At 57.1% G+C, this 25,344-nt stretch overlaps 1 protein-coding gene across 2 annotated transcripts in view; it reads right to left on the bottom strand.

The window, feature by feature from the left end:
- The window catches only part of ACOT7 (acyl-CoA thioesterase 7), a 100,147-nt gene that overhangs the window by 37,651 nt on the left and 37,152 nt on the right, over window positions 1–25,344 (bottom strand). For both annotated transcript variants that reach the window (XM_047872829.1, XM_047872828.1), the window contains exons 3-6: window positions 23,907–24,063; window positions 19,055–19,146; window positions 13,604–13,718; window positions 6,179–6,265 (exon numbers count right to left, since the gene is read on the bottom strand). In XM_047872829.1, the coding sequence (XP_047728785.1) occupies window positions 6,179–6,265; window positions 13,604–13,718; window positions 19,055–19,146; window positions 23,907–24,063 (451 nt within the window). The remainder of the gene's footprint in view (window positions 1–6,178; window positions 6,266–13,603; window positions 13,719–19,054; window positions 19,147–23,906; window positions 24,064–25,344) is intronic.

The following is a 25,344-nucleotide window of genomic DNA, read 5'->3' as shown; positions in this document are numbered from 1 at the left end:
ACCCTGGCAGCCATCCCAGGGTGGGGGGTCCTGAGGACTCAGCTGGAGTCCAAGTGAGTCCCAGAGGGATTCCCAGAGAGAGAGAGAGAGAGAGAGAGAGAGAGAGAGAGAGCTCAGGGTGCAGGGAGGGGAGGAAGGGGTCTGGGGAGGGAGCTTGAGAGGGGCCGGATGAACTGTGAGTGCCGAGAAGGGCTCTCTGGCTTTGGCTCTGGCAGGTCAGAGGGCTCCTCAACAGGAGGGAGGTGCTGGGAGCAGGTTCGAGAGAGGACGATGAGAGAGACAGGAGGGACGGAGCGCAAGCGGCTTGCCGAGAAACCAAGCTGAAAGGGGCAGTGGAGGCATGGGGCACAGGTGGGCTGGGGACACCACTCTGCCAGGAAAGAGATGACCGGCCTCCAGCTGGCCTGAGGACACCAAGGCCACTGTGACAATGGAACATCAGCGACTCTGAAGACAAAGGTTTTATGGCAGTCATGACTCCATCATTCATTCTTTTTCCAGCTGCAGAGCTGGGAGCCTTGTCAGGTCAGTGAGGTCACTCTAGAAATCAGGGGCCCCAGCCCAGCCAGTGCGCACCCGCCTCCCCCAGACCGCCAGAGTGCATCGGAGCTAGGGGTAGGGGCCTCAGCGGTACACTCACTTGCAGACTCACGACAGCACAGGACAGAAAGCCCCTTGCTCTGGCCCCTTCTTCTCTGAAACAGCAGCATTGGCTCCCGGAGCCCATCAGGGCTCACCCTTACCAAGCGGGACGTCCATTCACTGCTCTGATGACACCCGGGGCCGGGGTGCAGGCATGGCTGAAGCTGAAGAGGCAGCCTCAGCGAAGAGGCAGAGTCATTCCAGCCAGTGACCACCCCACCCTCAAAACCAGGTCCCAGGCGGGGTGAGGCAGAAGGCGTGGTTCCCCCACTGGACGTGGCCTGCACACAGGCCTGTCCTACGAATGGGAAAGACGCCAGCCTGCCAAGTGGGACCCAACCCGGCAGCTTGGTCTAGGGACACTGGAGCTCCATCCGCAGTTTGACTTACTGCCTGCGATTCTAACAGAGAAAAACTGCCAATAGCTTAGGACCCCCCTCCTGGACTGAGAGCCTGTAAGCTCCCTTCCTCTCCCAGCTTTGGGGTCTTTCACAGGGTAAATAAAGAGGACAAAAATAGGGGCACCCGGGGGGCTCCGTCAGTTAAGTGTCCGACTCGATCTGGTCTCAGGTTACGATCTCACGTGCCCCACGTCCGGGTCTACATTGGCAGTGAGGAGTCTGCCTGGGATTTTCTCTCTCCCTCTCAAAATAAATAAATAAACTCAACAACAGAGGACAACGATAATTGGCTGCAGGAACAATGTTCTCCCTCTTCCAGCTTTTAAGTAGTTAGCATGAAGCAGGGCACTGGGCAGCTGTCGTAGGGACACCTGGGCAGACAAAAGAAGGTTTCAGAGCTGGGAATGGTTTTCAAAGGCAGGAAACACACTCTGGGTGCTGGGTCCAAGCAAGGTTCACCCTTCCCGGCTGTGTCCTCTCCCCCAGGCCGTCCCGACCAACAGAATCACCGGGCAGCTCCAGCAACTGGAACACCTGGGCCTCCCCATGGCCTCCGGTCCTACTGGTGGGGCCCGGGCACCTGCATTTTTGAGTGCCCTGGTGATCCCCGCGGGCAGCAAGAATGAGACCACAATCCACAACCTCTCAGGATAGTGGACAGACCAACACTGTGGGAAGGATGAGCCGGCCAATGGGGCAAAACCCCTGAAGGGGGCAGGAAGAGGGTCCAAAGCCCAAACGGAGGGCAGACCCCACAAAAGCTGGCGAGACTGCCGGGTAAGACCAGCTGCAAAGGCTGTGCTGGCAGGGGAGGGGACTGGCGGGGGCAGGGTCTGGCAGGGGCAGGGTCAGAGCTGCAGGCATCTGATTCCATCTCAGGAGCAGCGGCTCCCCAGCGAGGTCCCCAGACCTATGGGTGCTTGGAGTGTTCAGGACCCGGTGGGGGGTGGGGGCAGGTCACAGCCATCCAGAGCAGTGGCTGCAGAGGGAGGGTTTGCTAAGCACAGCATGGGGAGGGGGGCCCGGAAACTGCAGACCACACAATTTGTTATTCAGGAAAGCAGACAGCAGGAAGATGGTGGAAGGGCCCTGGGCAGAGTCTAGAATGAGCAGTGAGGATCGGGGAAGGGGGACAGGCAGAGGTGTGGCCAGACTCCCTGGATTTCTGAACGGGAACCTCAGAAGCCATAAGGTGACTCACCAACGCCTCCAAGTCCCTGGGAAAGCATGCCAGACACAAACTGCAGATAAACCACTGAGCCCCCGAGAGAGTGCCCCCCATCAGTTCTCCCTTTCTTCTATGGCAACTCCAGTGTTCGACAGACGCATCTGGCCAGCTAGACCCACCAGCGGACGTGAGCGTTGGGTGCAGTTTCCCGGGAGCCCCACTGCCTCTGGGCGGAACACTGGTGCCACATTGTGCTGCCGCCCGGCAGAAACAGGGCCATCCCAGGGACAGCAGACCGAGGCAGAGGGAGCCTCCACGCGAGCCCCTGACCTCTCACAACTGCATCATTACACAGGACACAACAGTCCTCTGTCTCGTGGAAGCCACCATTTGGGGCCTTCAGCCCAGCAGCTGAATCTTTAAAAATTTTTTTAAAGTTTTATTCATTTTGAGAGGGGGAGAGAGAGACAGACAGACAGACAGAGTGTGAGCAGGGGAGGGGCGTGGGGAGACACAGAATCCGAAGCAGGCTCCTAGCTCCGAGCCGTCAGCACAGAGCCCGACGCAGGGCTGGAACTCACAAACCGTGAGATCATGAGCCGAGCCGAAGTCGGACGCTTAACCGATTGAGCCGCCGAGGCGCCCCTGAACCTTTAATCTGGCTAATACATACCTTTCACAGGAAGCCACTGGAGGACGTGTTCCACCTAAACCAGCAAAGAGGAAATGGGAAGCTCTAGGAGTCTGAGCGCCCGGCCCCGGGGAGCCGTGCAGCAGGTGCAGGGAACGGGCGGGCTGGCTTGGGTCGGGGGAGGGCGCTCTCTCCAGGGAAACGCGTACCGAACGACTGCCTGGCGGGCAAAACTGTACCGAGAAGCATTTTACAGAGGCACGGAGGCTTAGCTGGGTGTTCAAAGTCAGTGGAAGATGAGGTGACGAGGAGAGACCGCGGTGACAAAGCCACACGGCGACGCAGTCGTGGCGCTCTGCCTGGCGTGGCGCGGGCGGTACTCACGCCGGCGGAGTCTGAGGATGATGCGCCGAGAGGCGCCGGGGAGACGGAGCCACAGACATCCGAGCAGCACGGCCAGAGCAGCTGCTCAAGTGAAGCGAGGGCAGGGGCAGCTGGGTTTGGTTAAAGGCCGTCTTGGACCCCCTTCCACAGAATACCTCGGTTTCAAATTATTAATTAAAAGTTTTTTTAAAGTGCCAAAGGAAAAAAAATCCAAGGTCGCCAGAAGTTCAGAAGTGCAGAATTCGTGTGGAGGACACCTCCAGTCCGCCCTGAGCGGGACGCTGGGCCACCCCCCAGGGAGCCCCCCGCTATGGTCGTGGTCGGGCTGGCGGCGAGCAGAGACACCCCCTCCCGGGGAGCGGCCCACAGAGGGCCAGGCAGGGAGCAGCCCAGAGGAAGAAAGAGGCATAGGGGGCGCCTGGGGGGCTCACTTGTTAAACGTCTGACTTCAGCTCAGGTCACGACCTCATGGCTCATGGGATCGAGCCCATGACTCCGCCTCAGAGTAAGATGCTTACTTTCGGGCTCAGATACCTGTGTTTTATCCTGTCACGAAGTAACGTCAATTCCCATTCTTACCGAGCGTTTTCAGCAAGGATGGGTGTCGGGCGAGTCTATGAAAAGGTCCTCACTGTGGCATGACCCTAAACCCCCCACAGATATCTGCCAAGTCGCCCCCTCAGGGGCCACAACCGACAGTGGGCGAGGGGAGGCCTCACCCAGGACCCAGGGAAGGCAGAGGCCAACCCCAGGCTGACGCTTGTGCGGAGGCCCTGACATCAGAAGCACGGGGCTACAGACGGCGGTCCTTCCCGGCACACTGGGCCAAGTTCCTCTGCACAGCCTCCTGCCAGCTCCCTGCTGCTCCTGCCTCCCTCAGTGAGTCACCGGAGGTCCCGTCCACGCACCCAGGACGGGACGCAAGACTGGGCATCTGACTGGCGTCCCGTATTCCATCTGGGACCTCCTCCCACACCCGCTACGCCCCCCACCATTTTTAGCACAGCCAGCAGCCAGCGTCTGTGCTGTGTGTTTCTAAGTGGCGGGACAGGAGCGGGTTCACTAGATTGAGACTATCTCGGGTGTGAAAATCACAGAAAATGGCACGGGGGAATGGTTTCTCAAAGACACATACGCGGTACAGGATGACTGAAGAAAAGCCAAACTGGCCTCCATTTCCACGCAAGAGCTTCCCCTGCGATTGGCACCTACTGAATTACAGGTTAGAGGCAACTTTGATTCAAATGAGTTTAGACACCATCCATCGACAGCCTTCTCTCTGTAGGAAAACACCATAAAATCCCAGGTCTCTCACGGGTGTTTCCAGCACAGTGTTAATTTTGTTCATTCGCTTCCGGTGAGTTACCCGGACGCCGTTCAGAGATCGCATTTGGTAAAAATATTAGGTGTGTTTTTTTTTTAACTTGTGGGCACAAAACCCCTACCAAAATAGGCATTAAAAACTGTAAAGCCATCGCAAACATGCCTTCGATGCGCTTCTTAAAAAACCGTGCCGGTATCGAACGGACGCAGCAGTCCAGGCCCCGTGGGTTAACACGATAACCTGTGGGATCCCAGATTTCCAACAACTCCCTCACACCCTCCTGCCCGCAAAGACAGAGCCCAGGCTTTTCAACAAGGAGATAGCGGATGGAGGAAACACCACCTTTCCCGAACTTCCGACACGTGGACGAGACAAGCAAAAGTTCTAGCACAGAGTTTCACAAATTCCCGGCGGGATGGAGCTCAGGCAGGCTGAAAGGCCGTTCTCAGCAGTTACAGGAGCCTGGGCTCGGAAGAGGGGCCGCCCCGCACTTCCAGGGGGCAGGCGAGGGCTGGTGGAGAAGAGGAGACGAGACGGCTCATGAGACCGCCCTGTCCTCAGAGTACGGAGATGCCCTGCCTGCCACCACACGCACGCGCCTGGAAAGTACTGTTGGTTGCAAAGCACGGCTTCCGTTGGGTAGGATCTAAGTGAATCACATCTAAGGGCACCGCCGCCAGCATTTAGTTGAGAGAGGAAGACAATCATGAAATTAAAAATATACACGTATATATACACAAAAAGAGGACTAGCTAAAAAAAAAAAAAAAAAAAAAAAAAAAGCAACTTAAAAAATATATCTCAAATCCCACAGCCCATTACCCTACGCTTCTCATCCTGAAAGTAATCTGTGCCTCCTGTTCACGAAACAGGTCCCTGGAAAGCGGCTCTTTGACTCTGTGAGGCCCCGGAGGCCACACAAACAGTAAGATCAAGCCTCGCTCCTGAGGCCTCCCCTGGTGGAAGTATCAGTGTAACCCTGCACAGAGTGGCACCACGTGAGGTGGGCTTTGAAGGATGAATAGGAGTTTTCTGAGGAGAAAACGGAAGAGCTGGGTACTCCGGGCAATTGGAAATGAGAACATAAAGGAAGGGCATTGTGTCAGTGCCTGTATATCTATTGTTTTCTGTAAATCACAAAAAGCAACTACAGTTCACTAAGGTAAAAAAAGTGCCCCCTGGGAACCCGGAGCTAAGTCCTCCCTACCTCCCACCATACTTCCCGAGCCTTGTTTAAGGTGGAGTCTGACCAAAGGAAGAAAGAAAGAACAACTCAGTGGCAAAACCATGTTCAAGTAGCCACTCTTTGTTGGCGGGTCACACTGCTACTCCCTGGTGACATCACTGTCCCCGGGAAGGCCCTGGCCCGACCCACAGGCGTCCACCAAACACCTCACGGTTACATGGTCCTGGGGTGGCGAGTGACCCTCCATCAGGACAGTCATCCAACTGACTCTCATTTCCAATTTTAAAAACAGGCGCTGACTGTATTTCGGTGATTTATTATGCAGCCTCTTAAAAGTTTAAACTTCTCCTTCATTAAACACAAGAGCCTAAACTGGGTCAGACGGCAGCCTGGCTCCCGGGGGATTAACAGGGACGTGCAAACAGGAGCCGCTGTCTTCTTACCTCCGTGCACGAAGCCGTGCAGGGTGCAGTCGGAAGGCCCCACCAGGTGGATCAAGCTGGACTGGCTGTAGCTGACCGTGTTCGGCTCTGGAATCGCAAAGGGGAGAGATTAGGCCTGGGGACAGATCGCCGCCCGCGACGGAGCGCTACGCCGAGCGGACGGCTCGGGGGTGATTTCTCAACATGCTCCGGCCGGGGAAGGGGAAGGCTTTCTCAGAGGCTGATCAGCCGCTCTGTCGGTGGGTCCTGAGGTCACTCCCCGTGTCCCCAACAAGGCCCTGTCCCGAGCCACAGGCAGTCAGCAGACACCTCGCAGCTACACGCTCCCAGGGCTGTGGGCACCCTCCATCGGGACGGTGTTCGGTCTGGCTCTGACTCCCATTTTGTGAACGATCGTGGACAATGTCGCAGAAACTTACCATGCAACCTCACAAGCGTGTACATTTACAGCTCACCGAACGCAACGGCGAGGTGGAAACCAGGAACCTGAGGGAGACGCCACAGACTCGGCCTCCCTGGGAGCACCCTGGGACTCCCGCCAGCCCCCAGTCTGCCCAGGAAGACTCGGCACCCAGAGGCATGCCAGCCTCTCCCTCCCAGTCACCGCCCCAGCTCACCAAATCCCTGGGGGGCATCCCTCCCTCCCTTGATGATGCTGCCGAAATAGCTGTAAGAGGCTACGCTTAAAAACAGACGTGATAAAACCCTGTCCCCAGAAGGCAGTTGTCACACCGCGGCACTGCCTCCTCTAACACGTGCGGGTAACACGGGTATAAGGTCTTCTGAGCAGACCCAGCCGCCGCTCCCACCTTCCGGAGCCTTCTGGGCAAGGATGACCCTCATCTGTCTCTTGCCCGGATGGCTGGTGTTCAGGAGGGGCGCCCCTTCCCGCCCCAGCAAGGCCGAGCTGTCGAGGAAGCCGGCCCACAGGGCCACTGAGTGACGGGGACGCAGTGCAGATGAGCAGGGGTCCTCTCTACGTGGGGCTGTGCACAGAACAGCCTGCACCAACGCTAATGTCGCCCTGCAGGCAAGAGCTGGTGGCAGGCCCGCCCTTGTCTCCCCAGCACCACCCGTCCTCCCGAGACTGTCTGACGCTCCTCCCTACGGAATTCAAACCACCTGCTGGCCTGAAGGGGTCACAAGGCAGGGAAACTGGAGCCCGTGGAAACTGAGACCGTTAAGTATTTAACTCCAAACTCAAGACATTTTGTACTGGTCCTTGAGCCTCACAGCTTAGAGTGATTCGGACTCAAGTTCCGAGCACTTGTGTCATGTGCCGTCCACTGAGAGGCCCCCGCGGAAGGCGGAAGAGGCCCTCGGCTGCGTGGGAAGCCATGAAGTGGCTCCAACTCTGGAAGGTGGGGGGGGTGTCTGGTTCTCAGGGGCAGTCGGTTCTCACCTCTAGGGGGTCCCGCGACTGGCCCTGCTCCCCCCACCTTCCTTCCTGGCTCACTGTGTGCGGTCAGAGGCAGGGGCCGGCTCCCGCGTGAGGTCCCAGCTCCTGCCTCGGGCTCTGCTGGGGGGTAGGAAGCAGCATCCCGTCCCGGGGTCAGGAGCTAGTGAAGGGTTCCCACGTGAGAGGCCACATCTGGGGACTTGGCCATCCAGCCCACCCGTCTGGATGTGGGCCAGACTGTCATCACAAGGGGCCCCTCCACGAGCTGGTGGGCAAGGACACTACCCAAAACCAACCGACAGACGACAGGGACAACTCCAAGAGAGGGGGGATGGGGTAACATCAAAAGCAGCAGGAAAGGCGCTCCAGGTGTCCCCTGGTGCCACAGGGACTGCACGTAGTGCAGTCGGCCCGTGGCTTTGACTCCAGGGAGGAGATGCTCCTCCCAGCTGCCACTTGAGTGCAGGCCTCCCAGGCCCTAGGGGTGTCCAGGATTCTGCCCTCCCCGGTTTCTAATTCCACCGGGAAATGGCAAAGACACACCCCCAAATCCCTGTTGTGCTATGGGAGGTGCAGGTAACGTTCCCTGCTGGTGAGGGTGCACCCAGCCAGGGCCACGCCTACAGCCAGCCTTGGGGGCTCAGACACCTGGAGCGTCCCTGCCTGGGGACAGCCGGAGAAACCACAAAGCACACTGATGACGACCCTCTCCTCGCCTATCAGAGAAACACCCCCAGTCAGCGCTGTCCGGTCCACAACACGCTGATCTCAAATGCCGACTCCCTTGAGCCCTGTCTCTGCAAAGCACGCGAGCGGACAGCAGAAAGGCCCCGAGAGCCAAGGGGGCCTGCTCTGCTGCCCGCGTTTGTGTCCTACTCATAAAAGACGCGAAAGCCACTCTTGCAGTACAAATAAAAATTCAGTCTCAAATCTGGCCCGATCTCAGGAACTGCTTTGACCAGCAAAGAGGTCTGCAGGTGAAGGTTTTAAAACATCAAACCATGGAGAACTGCACACAAAAGCTCTGTCGTGTCAGATGTCTATTTACTCAAATGACAAGCCATTTGAATAATGACCACGATCTAGTCAAAGAGATGCCCCCCCTGTTCTCGAATGGCATTCAAAAGTTATCAGTTAGGCCATGTCTAATAATTTAATGTTCTCAGAACTTGAACCGATAAGCTTTCAATAAGCGAAAGCACCAAAATTCTGATGGGGAAAAACAACACCCGCCACCCTGGCCACACCCCAGTCCTGCTTCCCTCGGCCGTGAACTTGGCACCCACGGGGCTCTTCGCAGGTGGGCCTGTGTCTATTTTTTTGTGTGTTTGGTTCCCGGTCCCTGGTCATCCTCAGCGGCCTCTCTTCTGTTCATTTCTGTGCCTCAGGTGAACCACAGTGATACCTACGGGAAAAGACTCTGCCAAGTGCAAGGTGGAGCCACAGAGACTCGGAGGCTGTTACTGCTGCCCATGCTGCCTTAATGAATACGTAAGTGGGCATCAGAATTGGGGCCCCGCCCAAAGGAAACCCTTGAAACAGCCAGTTTGGAAGCAGAAATGAGAGTGAATGGAGCCCAGAAACCTGGGGCATCAAGGTGGGAAAAGCCTATTGCTTCTGGGGACCGAGGGGCACAGAGATCAAAGCCCATCACCACTCAGCCCACGAATGTGTCCATGCGAGAGAGTGTCAAGGAAGCCACCGTCCAGCTCAGAGAGCTTGAGAAGTGTGCTGGAAAGGACTCTCAGAGTGACCGTCACAAGCAGCTGACAGGAAGTCAACAGATCCAATGCCCACTAAGCTCGGGAGGGGAAAACCTCTGACGTCCCCCATCACAAATGAGCAGGTGCCCACTCCAGTGAGGCCGAGGAGGACAGTGGACACGAAGACCCTTCCGGACAGCTGAAAGGGACTGAGAGGACCCACCCTCACCCCGAGGGCAGCACCAGGGTCTCCTGCAGGCCCTCCCCTGGCCAGGAGGCTCAGCCCTGGGAACAGGTGAGCGTGTCCGCCCTTCACCTGCTGTCCCGCCTCTGTGTAGACAGTGCCAGTGCAGGGGGCCCATTGTTAGTTCACTGGCTCCCGGCCCCTGTCCCCAAAGTACTGCATCTAAATGCAACAGGAGACCACACACAACCCGAGACACTGCTCTCTGACGCAAGCTGGACAGGATCTCCGGGTGAGGTGACCCACATGTGCGAAGGAATGAACAGGCGGACAGCAGGCAGGACGGGGCAGTCCCTTCTCCTCGCCTTCTCCACGCATGGCCCCTCGCAGGCTGCCCAGGGGCGTTGCTGCTTCCGGGCCCGACCATCAAAATCCCAGATGTGTGAGCCTGCCTGCTCTTTCCCCTTCCAAGAGAACCCCGGAAGCTACCTGTTAAAGAGGCAGAGCCCCAAGACAGAGTCCACACCATCTGCAGGACATCCCCTGATTAGGAACACCCGGTTTGGACTTTATAGGAAATGAACCTCTAGTAAGTTAGGCACTAGGATTTTAGGGTTCAGAAGCTACAGCAGCTACCATGACTTTGGCTAATACAGAGCCAATTCTTTGAACCTCAACTATACGATGACATCTGGAACCTGAGTGAGGTCCCCAGGGCAGTGACAGGAGAGGATCAACACGGCCATAAACAAACACAAAACTCCCCTTTACTGTGTTTGCAGCCAAGGAAACAGAGGCGCAGGGAGACTAAGCCCCCGTGGAGGCAGAAGTGGGATTCAGACCAGGGCAGTCTGACTCTACACAATCTTTCCCTCACTGCCCGGCCCCTGCCTCCCCACACCTCACTCCCTCCCCAGAGCAAGTGCTCACGGGCACAGGATGGTGGGACCTGGTCAGATCCCGGTCAGATCCGAGACGGGCACCAAGCACTCTCACGGACGGCTTGGAGAGGATGTGCCCGTAGGGGTGGCTGGTCACAGGCCGGCCACAGGGAGACAGAGCCCGGGCCCAGGCCAACAACCAGAGCCAGGCTGACTTTGTCCTAAACCTGACAGCTCCCCCAAAAGGCTCCAGATGGCCAAACAGTCCCTACATGGTCAAAGCTGGACATCCGATGGCCGTGGATCAAAGAGTTCAAGGTAATTCTATTTTCTCTCGTCAGATGGAGAAAACAATAAGAAAAGCTGGGTTTTAAAGAGCTCCCAGACTCTCTGAAAAGGCATCTCAAGGATGAGGTCAGCCCTGGAAGGGGGTTGCTAGGCAACAGCTGGCTGAAATCTGGTTCTGGTCTCAACAGTGACAGAGAGCCGCAGATACGTGGGGTGGCGGGGGTCCTCCCACAGGAAGGGGCTCGAGTGTTGGAAAGACCCCCAGCGCTGAGCACACGCTCGGCCCTTCCTGCTGAGCTCCTGTCCTGCTGGCTCAAGCATAGCCGCCAGACGCAGCCCGGGCTGAGCCATGCAGGAGGTGGTGACCGGTCCTGGGGAGCCCGTCCTGCTCCAGGCACTGGGAGCCCTGCCAGGCCGAGGGCAGCTCTACCGGGAAACTGAGGTCAGAAGTACAGATGACATTCAAAAACACAAGCAACGGACATATGACTTCCTGAAGAAGCATTTAAAAGCCGGTCCCCCTAAGCCAATCTTCTGAGAAAGATGCATTTTTATTGGAACACAGAAAAGGAAAAAATAAAAGCTTGTAAAAGTCTGTCAAGAAAGCTCGAGCTTCAGAAGGCCACCTTTGGTTAATATCTTTGGAGAGTAACAGATTCCGAGAAACATTATGTACCAGATTTACAGTCAAACACCATAGCAAACAGAAAATAACCCCATGCGCAAAGGGACTTTAACCTGGAAACCGTGAGCTTTATATTCAGTTTCCCAGACAGGCAAAGGAGGAAACCAGGACCGACCTCAGGTTCTCAAAGCCCCGGACTCGGCCTTCAGCCCAGCTTCCATCCCAAGCACTCGCCAGAAACCACCCACGCAGGGGAGCGCCCGAGCAGACCCCACGTGCCTCCCCGACTTCTCCCCAGCCCTGCCCTTGCTGCTGGCCTGACACTGTCTCCCCCTCCTGTCTAATGAGAACACTGGTCACGGGGCACCTGGGTGGCTCAGTCAGTTGAGCGTCCAACTCTCATGACTTTGACGCAGGTCATGATCTCAGTTTGGGAGATCGAGCCCCAGGTCGGGCTCTGTATTGAGCATGGAGCCTGCTTAAGATTCACTCTCTTCCTCCCTCTGCCCCTCCTTCATACACGTCCTCTCTCTCTCTAAAAAAAACAAAACCAAAAAAGAACACTGATGATGACTGGATTTGGGGCCCACCTGGGTAAAGCAGAATGACCTCATCTCGGGATCCTTCACTTGACTACACTCGCAAACACCCTTTCTGCAACTAAGGGTCCAGACACGGACGTGTCTTCTGGGGAGGGCTGCCGCTCAGCCCCCTCCAGTTTCTCTGTCCCCGAATTCCCTCAGCGCCGAGTGTGTACCTCTCCTAAGAACCCCCACCTCGCCTCCCTCACATCATTTGTTGCCCTCCGTATCTGTGCCTGACCAGCCTGTGCGCTCGCCCTCCCAAAAGCAGAGCCCGGGTCTGACGCCCTCAGCAGAGGTCTTAGGGCCTGGGGCAGACCTTCGTCATCAGGAGGGACCCCAGGTCTGTCTTGTGGGTTACTGTGTTATCAACAGACCGTCTATTTACTTTTCATCTTTAGAGATACCGCTTCATAGAATTTCATCAGAGCAGCAACATTTCGGACGAGGAATTTGTCATTTTGGCGTTTGCTGGAAAGCAGAGGTGAAAAGAACAGTAAAGACACCAACCCACGCACAGTCCACCAGCCTTCCCTGTGGGCGGGTTTGAGGCTGGAACATGAGAAGGATAAGGGGGAGACGCACAGGAAGGGACCAAAAGGTTTGCAGACTCTAGTGCAAATAGACCCCGCCTGGGGAAGCCAGGACATGCTGGCTGAACGGCCCAACTCGAAGCCCAGAAGGTCCCGTCCTCATGTGTACCCTGCTGTGCCGTCACCAGCGTCCCTACCCCGATGCTGGACGTGGCCTGCAGCCAGGGCAAGTGGGTGGGTGGGTGGCCGGAAACTTTGTCTGGCCTGGCGCCCTGGAGCTCGCCGTGGTCCTGGTTAGTGGAAGTCAGGGCACAGCTCAGAGTGAGGAGAGGGATTCCTCGGGACAGGTCCTCAGCTGTCAAGGACCAAACCAGGAACTCAGACACTACCTGTGTCTGGGGTGCCCTGAGGTGTCACCTACGGAACCCGGCAACAACACACAGCATGTTCTGGAGAGCGCTCTCCACGCAGATAAAACGTGGTCACTGCATGTGCAGGGGAGACACAGGTTACCAGGAAGACCCACGTCCCAAGCACTCACCGTGTCCCGATGGGAACAGACAGCCCCAGAGACCCTGCCCTGAACTGTCTGGGCACCGGGGAAGCCGTCTGCTCAGGACGCGGTGGGGGAAGTCCCATCTGCAGGGGACCATCCCTGGACCCATGTGTTCGGATTCTGGATGGACACGCTGTTAAAGCCGGCCACCTGAACGTGTGGGCAAGGGGGCAAAAGACCCGGCGGACGCGGCCCGAGAAGGCGCCGGTGCACCCACAGAGCGTTCTCGCCCGCACAGCCAGGGGGGCCATTTGCCACGGCGACATGTGAGTGGCGGGCTGGCGAGGAACGACATAGGAAAAGCTGTTGCCATTTGTGTTTTCTATGAACTGGAAATCCCACAAGAAATGTGCTCCTGAGCACATGGGGGGCGCGGGGGAGGACACAAGAGCAACTCCACGCCCAGGCACCTCCACTCTGCCCAGGTAGCAGGGCCTCCGCCCCAACACTCCGCGGGCTGCAGGGCCTCGCTGAGCCATCCCGCCCCCTCGTTGCTGACTGTGCTGCTGGGGAGGGGTCTGTATGGTGCGCAGACAGGGGACAGGGCCCCGGGGAGCCCAGAGGGCCTGGTTGCAGGCGACAGCGCCAGGTGTGGGGCCCGCACTGCCCCTGAGAGGAGACCGTTCCACACGGGCTGGCGGAGGTTCGCCCCCCATCCCGCACCCCAGCCTTTACCTGGGTTCGGGACGGGCTGCACGATGTCTCCGTTTCTCCACTTGGTCTCCATGCGCTCCAGCTTCTGGGCCTCGTACCGCTTCCGGCCCTCCTCCTCCTGCTCCTGTCGGGAATACTGCGGAGAAGCGCGGACAGACGGTCAGGCTGGCAGCAGTGAGCCTGGCCTGCCTCCCCTCGGCCTCCCCGGCCAGGCCTGGCTCAGCCTCCTGGGCTCAAGGCTTCCTTGTGCGGTGGCCTACATTTACGTAACTGGAGACATCTATTGTTTTCCTGATAACACACGTCTAATATAAACAACAAAATACACAGAAGGTGGAAATCTCAGTCAAATGTTTGCTTCGTGTGCTTTCTAGAATTGTTGTTATGCCCACGTCTATATAGATAGTTCTACCATGCTATGTGAGAAGTTTCTTTTTTTTTTTTTTTAACTGTATACTTAAAAAAAATGCTTCCTTTGAGAAAGAGAGAGCAAGCCGGGGAGGGGCAGAGAGCGAGGGAGACAGAGAATCCCAAGCAGGCCCCACACTGTCAGCAGGGAGACCAATGCGGGGCTCAGACTCCCGAGCCCTGAGATCATGACCTGAGCCAAAACCAAGAGTCCAAGATTCGGACACTCAACCGACTGAGCCACCCACATGCCTCTTTGGGAAGTGTCAAAGTAGCAATATTTCCTCCTTTCACTGCATTAGCAGAACTTATTAACCTAACATGACTTAGGGGAGAGGCCCGGTTCATATGCGTGAGCGTTTAGCCTGCTCCCAATGTCCCACTGCTAAAACAACATCACGTCAACAATCAGTTACTTATTTTGTTTTACACTTGCCCTTCTCTTCCTGGGATTCATTCCTGGACACTGAACTACAGAATCCAGGGCGCCCCAACAGGGTGAGGAGAGAGCAGGTTTTCTGCGTGCCCTCGACATCCTCACTCTGCTGACCCCCAGCCTGTCCAAGAGGCTGCAGGTTTGCAAGGAATGGTCCCCAGAGCAGAGACAGCCCCACTGGAGCTTTCTTAATGGATCACAGGGGTTTGGACCCAAGAAGTTAAGAAATAAACATGAATATACAACTGGCACAAAAACTGGGGTTCCTTGGGCACAGAGTTTCCTGTGGGTTTCTCTGATGTGACAGCAAGGGCCCCGTCCTCCGGCCCACTGTAGGGTACACACGCCCTTCCTGTGGGACATGAGAAGACTAGACCAGGTCCACGGGCCCTCTGACAGCTGCTTCCCCCAGGGGCCCGGCCCTCTCCCTTCCCGCCGCCACGGCCCACGCCCCCTGTGCTGACTGTGGCCCAGCCATCCTCCTTTGGTTGGTTCCAACATCTGCCCCTTCATTCCCTCAGCCAGCATTCCTGGCTGAGCCCACGGAGTGGCTACTAAGCTCAGGGCCCCTTGTTCCCTTCTCTGTCCCCCCATGAAGGCTCTCTGACTTAGGCAAATTCATTTCAGGTGGCAATTTTAGAGCTTCTTTCGAAAGCTACTTTTAAACTTCTTGATCTTCCTGCTCGTGGCTCTGCCCCAAATCACACAGGGTCTGAACACCACTCTGTGGCTTAATTACCATTATCTGAGGCTCAGAGAACCTGTCTCCAAAGGAGGCTGAGAAAGGAGCTGAGTGGTTTGTTCAAAAGAAACAGACCATGAGTGTTTAAGTTGCAGTGGATAATTTACCCTTTTCCTCCATAAGTAAATTGTTGCTTCCCGTCCCACTGTCCAGAGTAAAGGCCCTAAGAGCAGAGTCTGTGCTGTGCCTATCTGGAAAAATCCATGGTTGAACTCAATTGTCCTCAAGAAATGCCTTTTAAAGAGATTTAAAAAACAAAATTTTGTTTAATGTTTATTTATTTTTAAGACAGAGAGAGACAGAGCATGAACAGGGGAGGGTCAGAGAGAGAGAGGGAGACACAGAATCCGGAGCAGCTCCAGGCTCCGAGCTGTCAGCACAGAGCCCGACGTGGGGCTCGAACCCACAGACCACGAGACCGTGACCTGAGCCGAAGTCGGACGCTCAACCGACTGAGCCACCCAGGCGCCCCTAAAGAGATTCTAAGAAAGAGCCAACCCCCGCCCCGCCCCCGCCCGGAGCCTAATAAATCCTGGCTGTGTGCAGCCACATGGGGCCTGGCGGGGCCCCATCCAGACTTGAGCCACGAAAGCAGAGGAAACGCAGCCTCCTCACAACCGTTGCCCTGCTGGCTTTAAATCTGGGGACAAAATCACTAGAGCATCCCAGTGATGGGCTGGTACCCCACTCCCATCCCCAAGGGCTCGTCAAGCCCAGCTGATGTGAATGAAGCAGAAGCCAGCTCAGCCCCAATGTCCCAACTGTCTGTGCAAGACTCTTAAGTGCACATTCGGACACTGGAAAAAGCCCCAAGCATCCACTCTCCACCACCCGCCAGGTCTCTCCTGGGCCGTGCTGCCCCCCCGGCCACCGCAGGAATCTTTCTCCTGTCACAGGGATACTGGGGTCCCTGTTTCCTGGAGAAGAAGGTGGAGTTATTTAACACTGCACACGGTTGACGGCTGGGCTTCTTCCAGGGAAATGTGCACATGCAGTAAATCCATGAGCACGTGAGCGTGTGTGTTCTAAGGTATGTGTGTGCCTGTGACATCTACATGTGTATCTGTGAGATATGTGTGATATACGCGTAGGTAATACGTATATACACGCGAAAGAGACATGTAATACACACGCACCAAGACAGAGATGTGTGTTCTCGGATAAATGACAGCTGTCAAAGGTTGACAGGAAGATTCGGGGGGGGTATTAGGAAGCCTTGTGGCTAAGCTACCAGCAGATAAGCATAAACGCCAGAGAGACACAGAGCTTTCCAGGATCAATCAGGACAATGAAAACAGCAGACCTATATTTCAAAGCAACTGAAGGCTTATATGTGGGCCTCACACGTGGGGGAAGAAAAGCTCCCATAAATATTAGCAGCGGCTGCAGCTGGGAGCTGGGTGGTTTCTCCCATCTGGAGAACTCGCCGCTTCCGCCTCTACAAGGGCAAAGTTGGTATTTATGTCTTATCAAAGCCGGCTGAACAAAGGGGTTGGGAAAGCTCTGGGCCCCTCCGGGATGTGGGGGTGAGTGCTCCCTGGGGAGGAGCTGCCCTGGCCCTCTGGGGGGACAGGAACCGGCACGCCACCCACCCCGTCCTGCTGGCTGAAGACCCAAAGCTCTCAGCCCCCGGGGCCCTGAGGAGCCAGAGGAAGCAAAAGCTTACGTGCTCAGCCCCAGAATCTTCCCTCGGTATCAACCCCGTAACACATATCAGATGGCGCTGAAGCCACAGAAAAGGTCTGCCAGAGACTTCTAAATTCTGTGGCATCTGAAAACTAAATCAGTTTAGTGATTATGTTGTACTTACATGCGGATATGGCTAATTTAACGCCAAGTGCTTAGTGGGAAAGGTGAAGGCAGAGGCAGGTACGTCTGTTAATTTCTAGAGAGAAAAAGTCGCCGTGCCCCAGACTTCGGTCTTAAAGCCCCCCAGTCAGTGGTGCAGGGACGGGAGAGACGGAGGAGAAGGGAGAGAGGCGGCGGGGTGGGGCTGGACTGAAGGGCAGTGTTCTGGCTTGAACAGGGTCCTGTCAAAGCTCCTGCCTCTCCCGGGACCAGTACAAGTGGCCTCTCACAGCATCGGAGTCTGCGCGGGTGTAATCAGCGGGGATGAAGACATACTGCATGTGGACCCCGGTGCCACCGGCTAGGGCTCAGCTAGGCAGGGCACACACAGACACCCGAACGGGAAGTCTGAGGCAGAGGTGGGAGGGGTGCTCCCACCAGCCAAGGAGTGCCCGCAGCCACCAGAAGCTGGAAGAGGCAGGAAGGGTCCTCCCTGGGGCCTCCATCCAGCAGCCCAAGGACACTCACACAGACATGACCAGCAGGAGCTGTTGGGCCCCACGCCCCGGCCCTGAGCATCCACACACTCTCCTCGCTTGTGCAGGGGTGGGTGACACCAGTGCTGTCGGGGGTGGGGGGAGCACTGCCTCCCTTCTCTCACAGTTCCAAAGGACTGGCCACCAACCTGACCCAGGCCAAGGTGTAAGCACCCTTCCTGTTCAATGCGGAGAGGGCTCCCCTGCCCCAAGGTGTCTTTGTAAAAATCTAGACTACACGGCAGCCGGAGCCCCGCGGCCGGCCATCCCCACCCGGGCAAATGTGCCACCTGGGCCTGGACTGTCCCCGGGGGCCCAGACAGGGTGTATGGTTAGACACTGAGCTGGTGGGCAGAGGTGAGGCCAGTCTTACCCTGCAGGGGCGCGGGGGAGTGAGAAAGCCTGTAGGGGAGACAGAGCGGGCCTCCCCTAAGCGGGAAGGGCCTGTGCCAGGGGGTCCCCAGGAGCAGGGCAGGGACAGCTGGAACCAGCCAGGATGGCCCGGCTTCTCTGTGAGCTATGTGAGCAGACACCGGTCCCCACCTATCTGGTTCTCAGTTCCATTACTTGAAAAAATGTTGTTCTCTGGGCACCAGGGAGCTCAGGTGGCTAAGCATCAGACTTGATTTCAGCTCAGGTCACGATCTCACGGTTCGTGAGATACAGCGACGAGTTGTGAGACTCAGCTCCACACTACCAGTGCAGAGCCCGCGTGGGATTCTCTCTCTCCCCCTCTCTCTCTGCCCCTTCCCTGCTCGTGTGCGCACGCCTTCTCTCTCTCTCTCTCTTTCAAAATAAATAAACTTAAAAAAATGTCATTCTCTGTATGTCGTGACGGCAGGGAAATGCTAACTGCAGCCACAGGACCTTTCCCTCTGAGAAGAGCTTAGGTGTGGGAACCGAGAGCTGCGGGTGTCCACGGAGGAGCTGTCATGCGTGTCCTGGAAACACGAAGGGACTGGGGTCACGGGAGGAGGCGAGGGGCAACCTCAGGGAAGGAACGAAATCCTTCACTGGCACCACGTTCACCCTCCAAAGCCTGCCACCCCAGCGCTCCCACGGCAGGCCCAGAAACAACCAGAACACGATGGGCTCCCTCCATGCAAAGATGCCTCTGTCTGCAGCAAAGCCACAAGGACAGAAGCCAGGGTGGTGTGGCAGGCACCAGCAGGGGCAAGTGGAGGGAGAAGAGGCTGAAACAGAGATATCTTAGCGTCTGTTTCCTCAGGGACCACGAAGGGGAGCAGCTGGCCTGGGCCAGGCAGCCTGGAGGTCCTGGCTCTCGGCAGAAGGACCCGTCACCCGACACCGTCCTGGCCCCCACCTCTCCTCCGGTCGGGGGCACGAGGAAGGGTCCTCCAGGAAGGGCATCTGGCTGCACGGGGCCAGCCTTCACTCACATTCCCATCAGGGAAGATCCCAGGCAGGGACACCCCCTCCACTGGCATTTCTTGTTGGCAGGCCGGCGCCCAGCCCCTGCGGCTCTCCAGGGACGTCTGTGTGGCCGATGACCAGGCCTCTGCCATCTGTCCCCAGAGAGAAGTGGAAGGGGGTCTCCTTACCACGACTGGAGGCACCTCCAGGACCTTGTCCACGTTCTTCAGTGACAGGGGCACGTACCACAGGGTGGCCTTGTTGGTCAGCTTTTTAGTTCCTTCAGAGAAAAAAAAAACAACACATGAGTGGTGACACAGGGAGACCACAGGAAGTTCAGGGCACAGGGCAGGCGGGGCTGAAACACACCTCTCTCGGGCCCCTAATCCCCAAGGCCTTTTTGAAAAAAATTTTAACGTTTGTATTTATTTTTGAGAGAGAGACAGAGTATGAGCAGGCGAGGGGCTGAAAGAGAGGGAGACACAGAATCCGAAGCAGGTTCCAGGCTCTGAGCTGTCCGCACAGGGCCCGATGTGGGCCTCGAACCCACGAACCGTGAGATCATGACCTGAGCCCAAGTTTGATGCTCAACTGACCGAGCCACCCAGGCGCCCACCCAAAGCCTTTTTTAGCCACAAGGTGTGAGCTGGGGGGGGGGGGCCGGAGCACCGGAAGCCAGCACCATCCCCACCACAATGCTGCCCTCTGGAGGGTGCTGGAGAGGCTTCAGTTCACACACCTTGAGCCTGGGGGTCCCGGCTTTCCAGCATTTGCTGACACAGAGGGCGCCACCTGCAGGCACTGCCTCCTTGAGGGTATTTGATGGAAGGGAAGTTTGGTCCCTAACACGCCCAGAAGCCTGAGCAGCCTCAGGTGGGGCCCTCACTCAGCACCTCCCGGAGAAGAGGGGACAAAGCCAGGGGACTCAGCCCAGGCCGAGCTCGGGTTCCCGCAAACAGGTCCGGCAGACCCTGAACTTCTGGTCCAGCACACTCTGCTGAGAAGCTTCACGCCACAGCGCTCAGCAAGGGGACATCCACCTGCCTCAACACCACCGAGAAGAGCTCCCACCACACAGGGGCCAGAAGGACAGCAGCACGTGGGCGGGAGGCTCGGGGAGTCACCGAGCCAGGGCACACGTGGGCGGCCAGGGGGTGGGGGGGTGCTGGCCAGGCCACAGACCCCGGCACAGGTGCACGGCCAGCCGGGTGGGGCCGGTCCTTCACACTGGACACTTGGATTCACTGCTGACTCAGAGCTCCCATCCAGAAACTTCAGAGTGGAGTGCTGAGAGACAGTCAGTGGACCGCTGACCCCACTCTGGGCGGAACGACAGGGAACAGAACCCTCGATGGGGCTACCACAGAGGCCTGTCTGGGCTGAGAACCCTGGACCAGAAAAGTCGAGAGTCACTTAGTCCACTCCCCCTCACCTGTACTGGAGGACCCCGGAGCCCAGAGGGGTCAAGGGATTTACCGAGGGTCGCACAGCAACTCGGTGCCACTCAGACCCAGGCAGGCCTCCGGGATCCCAGTAATTTCAGGGAACTATTGGCAAGGATGCCTTCAAAGAGTAGCTTCTCAACATGGAAGATCCCCAACGTGGAGACCAGTACATCTGCAGGAAGCAAGCGTAGCAGACAGGGGGCAGTGAGGCCTGCTCTCTGAAGCCCCTCTTGGAGCTCCCTTCGCCTCAGTTCTTTCTGACCTGCCTTCCCAAAGGGGGCCGGGGGCTCTGGTCTCCTCCTCTACACACAGCCCTCAGGACCAGGCCGAGCCCCGCGGTCATGTAGGAGGAGGGTGAGCCCGAGGTGCCCGGGCCTGGTCCCGACGCCCGGCCCTGACACGACGGTACCATCAGCACGGCACGGGAACCACAGGCAAATCACATGGAAACTATTTTCACTGCGCTTTGACTGAGAGTAAATCTGACAACCTGCTTTGGGGAATAAAGATTTCCTGTCTGACTCTGCTGGAGCCGGCCTGACAAACTGGTTTCCATGGAAACCCGCAGTGGCCCGCCTCTGGACCTAAATGAACACTGCAGGGCAAATGAGACAAAACATGCTAATTGCACTTTCTCCATCATTTAATAAAACCATCAAAAGACAGTTGCAGGATTAAAAACACCTATTTGAAAATCTTAAGGGCTCCCAGCTATTTCCTGGAGCGTTTGCAACAATCACACCCCAGTTAGCTTAATATTTTGACAGTTGCCGGAGATGAATGAGCCTTCTCGAAGGCGAAGGTTTGCTGGTTGTCTGCCTCGGTCAGTGCTCGCTCGGCTGCCTCCTGACAGGCTGCACAGCCCCCGAAGGAGGGGGACCCACAAGACAGGGGACCTCTGCCTGCTGGGGTCTCAGTTCCCTCCGCCGTCAGAATCCCCCTGGGTCTGCTGGGCCACACACTGCTGTAGGGGGGTGCCACAAGTGCACGGACAAGGCGGCCGAGCGCTGCCCTCCCCTCCTAGCCATGTGGACAGACAGACACACGTCAAGACAGAGCGGGAGGCCTCGGGGGACACAGAGGCCTAGAATAAGAGAGAGACACACGGATCCAAACACGGAAAGACAGAGAGAGGGATGCACAGACGTGGCAATTGGAGAAAGAGAGCCAGAAATGAGAGAGAGGGGGCGCCTGGGTAGCTACGTCGTTGAGCATCTGACTTCGGCTCAGGTCATGATCTCACGGTTCATGGGTTCGAGCCCCACATTCAGCTCCGTGCTGACGGCTCAGAGCATGCAGCCTGCTTCGGATTTGGTGTCTCCCTCGCTCTCTGCCCCTCCCCCGCTCGTGTGTGCTCTCTCTCTCAAAATAAACATTCCAAAAAAAAAAGAAAGCAAGAAAGAAAAGAAATGAGAGAGAGACCAGAAGTCACGGAACAAGAAAGGAGGCAGCAGGACGTTCTGGGGCAAGGTGACCAAGCCGTGTGGAGAAACCGCGGCCTCGGGGCTCCAGGTGTGACTGACCCCTTCCTGTGTTACAGGGGAGGCCTGAGGTCAGGAGTGGGGACACCTGGGCCAGGGGCCCGTCCCTTGCTTCTCCCGAGCCTGTGTCTTCTCAGAACACAGTGGGATCACCAAGCCTGCCCCTCCGTCCTGCAAGCTGGACACCTGCAGCCCTCTCCTCACCGCCAGTGCCCTCCTGCACAGGGCAGATGAGGCCCCAAGTGCCCACCCTGCAGGGAAGGAGCCGAGACGAGGCCACGGGGGCCCAGGGGCCTGGGGAGGTGCATCCTCACTGGTGGGGGGGGGCTGCTATCCTGCCAATGCGGCCCCAGGCGAGAGCCTCCAGCCCCCCCGGTGGGAGGGACCTCTCGGAAGTCAGGCAGAGCGTGTCGTTCTAGACAAAACCCTCCGTCAGCTTCCCATTTCTGCACAGACACAAATCTCCCCGGCAGCCTCTGCGGATTTGGTGGTTCGTTCGCTCCCTTGTTCTCTGCCCCCTGGTTGTCAGCTCCACATTTGCTTGGAGACGAGGAAAGTGCCAGGGAGAAGACGACACGGCCGTTTCCCTCAGAGGTTCTCGATCCAGGGCTGGGTTTCTCTGCCTCGGCGCAAGGACACTGCATCACCCTTCATGGTGGAAACCATCCCGCGTACCCCTGGCCTCCCCACACTGGATGCCAGTAGCTTAGCTCCAATTGTGACAACCAACGATGTCCCCTTGAGAGGCACCATGCCGGGGGTCCGATGCCAGGGAGGTGAGCTCCACTTTCAAAGTCAAGAGCGCCTCTGTCCCCCGGCCTCTTCCCCATTCGCCAACAGCGATTCTGTTCCCCAGGGCTTCCTCCTGGGCCACAGCTTGGGACGTGCCAGAAAGGGGGCTTTGATGACAGAAATCCGGAAGGCATGCCCCTCCCCCATTTTTGGTCCCTGGCTCGGTGACACTGACCATCACGATGAACAGCAGCACTGCTGGGACTGCCATCGACAAGGAAGCATGAGGACAGAGAGCAGCTGAGGCAGTGACGTCCCCCGACAATGCCCAGCACTGCCCAGGAGAGACGGCCTGGGCCACAGAGGGACAGGCCACAGGGAGTGATGACAGACACCCCAAGGCCCTACTGTGAGAAGACAGTACCTAGGTACCCCTTTCTGTGCCATCACCTGAGGCATCCAAGGTCCCTCTAATGCCAGAGTTGCAACAGGCCTTAGGCCACAAACATGGGGCACAGGGGTGCTGGCCACTCCCTGATCCCAGTCCTCGCGCTGCACCCTTCACTGGGCCATGGCTGGGCCTGCCGGGGTCACCGGGATGTTCCAGATGGACAACTGTGCTCTGGGCCCAGGGAAGGGAGAAGCCTGAGCCCCTTAAAGCTCTCTGAGCACAGCACCCTGCAGGGATGGCCGAGGAAGGGGTGAGGGGGCATCAGGACCCAGGCAGCTCCTGCCTTCAGAACCAGCGTGGACTGTCCTCTGCGCAGGAGGACAGGGTGGTCTGGGACAGGGAGGGGGCAGCAAGGGGACAAAAGGCCCTGCCTTCGTCGTCAGCAGCCCTGGTTATAAAAAGCAGCAGCGGGTGCAAACCAGAGCCACGCTCCCCTGCAGAGCCCAGTGGGAGGATGAAAAGGGGTTTCCATGGTTACCATCCTGAGAAAGAGAATATTCAGATCAAACCAGAGTCAAAGGTTGGCCCAGTGAGCTTTCAGCCTAAGCCTGGTATGCAGGGCCTGGGGCGGGTGCAGGGCACCACCTTCACTTAGGAAGGCTTAGGAAGGGAGGGGGAAGGGCCTGTGCCCTCCCAGCCCCCCGCCCGAGGAGCAGTCACCAGGCCACCACCCCCCGGAAGGCAGGAAGGGAGGATGGGCGGTGGCTGCAACCCCAGAGCCAGAGCTCGAATCCTGGTCCAGGCACGCGCTCCCGGGCTCGCTGTTTAACCCCTTCCTGTCTGCGAAACGAGGATGGCAGGGTGGGAATTAAGGGAGGTCATTCACGGACAGCGTCAGGACCGGCCCCTGCTGCAGGGTCAGCCCTCCATGCATGCGAGGCGCGGCCGCCGCCGTGCTGTCACCGCTGGTGAGACGCGATGCGGAAGTTACCTGTGAGGATGTTTTCAGACATCACGTTGACCTGGACTTCCACGGAGTGCTTGGAGGTATAGGTGATCTCCGCGCTGACGTGCGCCACCTCCCCGATGCACATGGGCGACAGGAAGTCGGTGCGCTCGACCCGGGCCAGGGCGGCCACGCAGCGCTCCTGCAGAGGGACCAGAGACAGGTTACCCGCAGGGCAAGTCCCCACCCTGGAGACGCTCCTGAAAAGGGCCTTCCTTTTTTCCCCCACTGGGAAAGCAGCGCCACATTCCGAACCGCAAAACCACAGGGGACGTGGGAATGCCCGAATGGAACAAACACTCCAAAGCGATCACTAACGGGATTCTCTGAGTGGTGACGGTTATGAGTGGCTTGTTTCTTTTTTCTAATTTTTCTACAAAAGACGTGTATTACTTGCATAATGAAAGGTAAAAAAAGATATACTCCTTATGGAACATTTGGGAAATACAGCGAAGCAGACAGAAGAGGGAAGATCACTCCTCCCATCCATCCGAAGAGAAGCCAGGTTTCTATTTTGAGATCCTCCCTCCCAGGCTCTTCTCCTTAAGAATGGGATCTCACTGGTTCGCGTGCGGTTAGTCTTATATGGTCATGCGAAAACAAACATGCGTGTCCACAAACTGCCTTTTTTCACTCAACACAAGGGAAAAGAACCTGGCTGCGTTACAACCAGGGCCCTGTAATCACTATTCTTTTATTTAAGTTTTATTTATCCTTCAGATAGGCACCCCCTCCGCAGAACTCAAAATTCAAAAGGGTATACAGGGCACCAGGGCTGCCTAAGGTCACCTGTCCCTAGCCACCCAGGACGCCCCAGGGTAATGGATCATCACGGCCACAGAATACACCCACACCTGGAGCGCCATCCGGAGGGCACGCGACAGACTACTGTGGGGCTCGTTCTCTATCAAACGTGACAGACTTCCTCATTCGTGTGCACGGCACTGCCCGTGATTGGTATTTCCCGCCATGTCACTGCAAAAGTACGTTTATGGCTGGATAGAATGGAATATTCTTTCCTCTGTTATTAGAGATTTGGGTCAACACCAATTGTTTGTTGGTTTGTTTGTTTAAATTCACTCTTCTCCAATGAAGTTTTTATTTTTTTTTTAAGTTTATTTATTTGAGAGAGAGAGAGAGAGAGAACACAAGTTGGGGAGGGGCAGGAAGAAAGGGAAAGAGAAAGAACCCCAAACAGGCTCTGCGGGGCTCAAACTCACGAACCAAGAGATCATGACCTGAGCCAAAATCAAGAGACGCTTAGCTTCACTGACTGGAGCCACCCAGGCACCGCCCTCCCACCCCCCCCCCCACCCCCCCCCACCCCGCCACTAAGTACTTCTTCTTATAAACAGTCCTGTGATGGATTCCCTTAGGTCATTTTCAGTACCGGGGACTGTTGCCCAGACCGAAGGGACAGCCA

This window comes from Prionailurus viverrinus, chromosome C1, assembly GCF_022837055.1.
Source record: "Prionailurus viverrinus isolate Anna chromosome C1, UM_Priviv_1.0, whole genome shotgun sequence".
NCBI classification, from domain to species: Eukaryota; Metazoa; Chordata; class Mammalia; order Carnivora; family Felidae; genus Prionailurus; species Prionailurus viverrinus.
The sequence above is the reverse complement of the archived record's forward strand: the minus strand, read 5'-3'. Positions and strand labels throughout refer to the sequence as shown.